The 2,275-nt window shown below is 59.8% G+C and overlaps 1 protein-coding gene across 2 annotated transcripts in view; it reads left to right on the forward strand.

Annotated features, from left to right (window-relative positions):
- The first annotated feature begins 135 nt into the window (after positions 1-135).
- SPATA18 (spermatogenesis associated 18) overlaps positions 136-2,275 on the forward strand; it is a 66,704-nt gene continuing 64,564 nt past the window's right edge. Inside the window, exon 1 of one of the 2 annotated variants that reach the window (XM_019526557.1) lies at positions 136-380. In XM_019526557.1, coding sequence (XP_019382102.1) covers positions 294-380 — 87 coding nt within the window. In that variant the 5' untranslated portion in view covers positions 136-293. The remainder of the gene's footprint in view (positions 381-2,275) is intronic. The other variant, XM_019526558.1, reaches the window with a different exon arrangement.

Consider the following 2,275-nt stretch of genomic DNA (forward strand, 5'->3'; position numbering starts at 1 on the left):
CCGCGTTGCTACATCTAAACGCGCCGGTCGGCGCAGCTGCGGCGTCCCTGGCAGCCGGGCCGCGCACGTCAGCGCCGTTCACAATCGCGGGCTATAAATGCGGCGGCGGCAGCGAGCTGGCGGGGCGAGGCTGAGCCCGGGGCCGGCAGCAGCAGCAGCAGCACTGGCTGCCCGTGCCCAAGGCCGCGCTGGGTGGCGGCGGGGGCAGCACCACCTCTAGTCCCGTAGGCAGCGCGGCGGCACCCGCCCCAGCCCAGTCCCCGTCCCTGTCCCCGTCCCGCCGCCTCGGAGCCATGGCCGACAGTCTGCGGAGGCTGGTCAGCCAGGGGAGCTGCCGGCTGCTGCAGGACAAGCTGGAGAGCTGGTACCAGGACTACCACGTGAGTGCATCCTGCAGCGGGCGCGTGGCACTGCCTCCCGGGCCGCCGCTGCTGCGGGGGTTGCCGCCTGCTCCAGCCCCGCGCCCGCCGCAAAGCCGAGCTGGGGGTAGCGGCTGGAGGCGGCTCCGGGGCCAGAGCCCGGCGCTGAGCCCCGGGAAGCGGTCGCTAAGGACGCCGGTTCCCAGCGCTGCGGTGGTTGCCAGCGTTACCCGCGTCCGCTGCCGCGGGACATCCTCCTCCGCCTCCCGCCGGAACAGCGAGCTCGGCCGGGCCCTCCCAGCGCGCCGCCTGCGGGACCCACCGGCTCTGGCCCGGGCCTCGCCTGCTGTCGGACCCGGGCTTTTCTCTCCCGCGCGTAAATGCTTTCCAGAAAGCTTGGTGAGGTGAGCAGCAGGGTAGCCCCCTGCTTCCCACCCAGCTGACCCCTGAGGCCCCGTCCGACCCGCGGTGCTTCTAGGACAGCGGTTTTCAACTTCTTTTTTTCAATTGCCGACCCCTAAAACATTTTGAATGGAAGTGCAGACCCCTCTGAGCTGTAACAGTGGGGGTTCACATACTTTTGATTCCTCTGTCACGGCCCCCTTAGACATGGTCAGCAGACCCCCCAGGGACCTGCAGGTTGAAAACCACTGCTGAGGAGATTTCCAAGTACAGGTACCAAGCATAGCAAATGTTAAGGGACGTATGTTCCTTCTCAAGACCACAAAACCTTAGACATGGAATAATTGTCATCTTGCAGCAAGACTGCACACCACAACAATGGTCAACAGCTTGTTTTGGGTGGGCTTTCAAAGGCCTCTTGTGAGAAGGTACTTGTCCTGTTGCTGCTACAGACATGGAACATGATTTTTTTGAGCTTCATTTAGGCTCTGGAGATATCTTTCATCTGTATCTCACTGCAGTGTAGAGCAGTGATCGGCAACCCCCGGCACGCATGCTAAAGCTTGGCACGTGAGGCCATTTTCCTTGGCATGCCACAGCTGACCCAGACTTGGCAGCTTCTGCCAGGAGCTGCCCAGAGCCTGGGCTGGCTGTAGCCAGGAGGCTGCAAACAGCTGCTTGGGACTCCGCAGCCCTGGCACCAGTTTTGTGGCTGTGGCAACTGTATGCCCACCTGCGGATGCATGGCTGGGAAGGGGCCAGGGGCAGTGCAACCCTGGCTCCTCCCCCAGAGGCACAGTCATCTGCTGCTGCCATGGACTCAGTGCCACGGCTGCAGAGCCCAGCACACTGTTTGCAGCCTTGCAGTTCCCTGCTACAGCTGCCCCAAGCCTGGGCCAGGTACAGAAGGCAGCCAGGAGGCTGCAAACAGCTGTGCTGGGCTCTGGAGCCCTGGCACTGGCTCTGTGGCAGCAGTGGGTGCATGCGCAGCTCACAGCACATGGCAGGGAAGGGGGCCAAGCAGCGCAACCCTGGCCCCTTCCTTGCTGTCCACTGGGAGGCATGCATGCAGTCACTGCCAGCAGTGAGGATCGGGCCCCTTGTGGCTCCCCCATTTCTGGCATGCCAAGCTGAGGCGTGGATTTTGGCACTCCAGCTAAAAACGTTGCCGATCCCAGGGTAGAGTGTATCAGTTTCCAGGTCTATGTACAGACGTGTGCACTTCCATTTTCAAAGCAAATCAGACTTCTTCATCTTCAATTCAAACTTAGAATCATTGCCTTGTTGCCTACAAGCAAATCTATTTTACAGATTTAAAAAAAAACAGCTGTTTTTTTAAACTATTTTGTTGCACAATTGAAACGTTACTACCATTATAACTTAGTACCAGGGATACTCATCTTATAATCCAGGGGTGGACAAAATACGGCCCACGGGCCGCATGTGGCCTGCCAGCCCATTCTATCCAGCCCACGGGGCCTCTAAAAATTTTAGAAAATTAATTTTTATCTGCC

This window comes from Gavialis gangeticus, unplaced genomic scaffold (assembly GCF_001723915.1).
Source record: "Gavialis gangeticus isolate Ggan-Ray unplaced genomic scaffold, GavGan_comp1, whole genome shotgun sequence".
NCBI classification, from domain to species: Eukaryota; Metazoa; Chordata; order Crocodylia; family Gavialidae; genus Gavialis; species Gavialis gangeticus.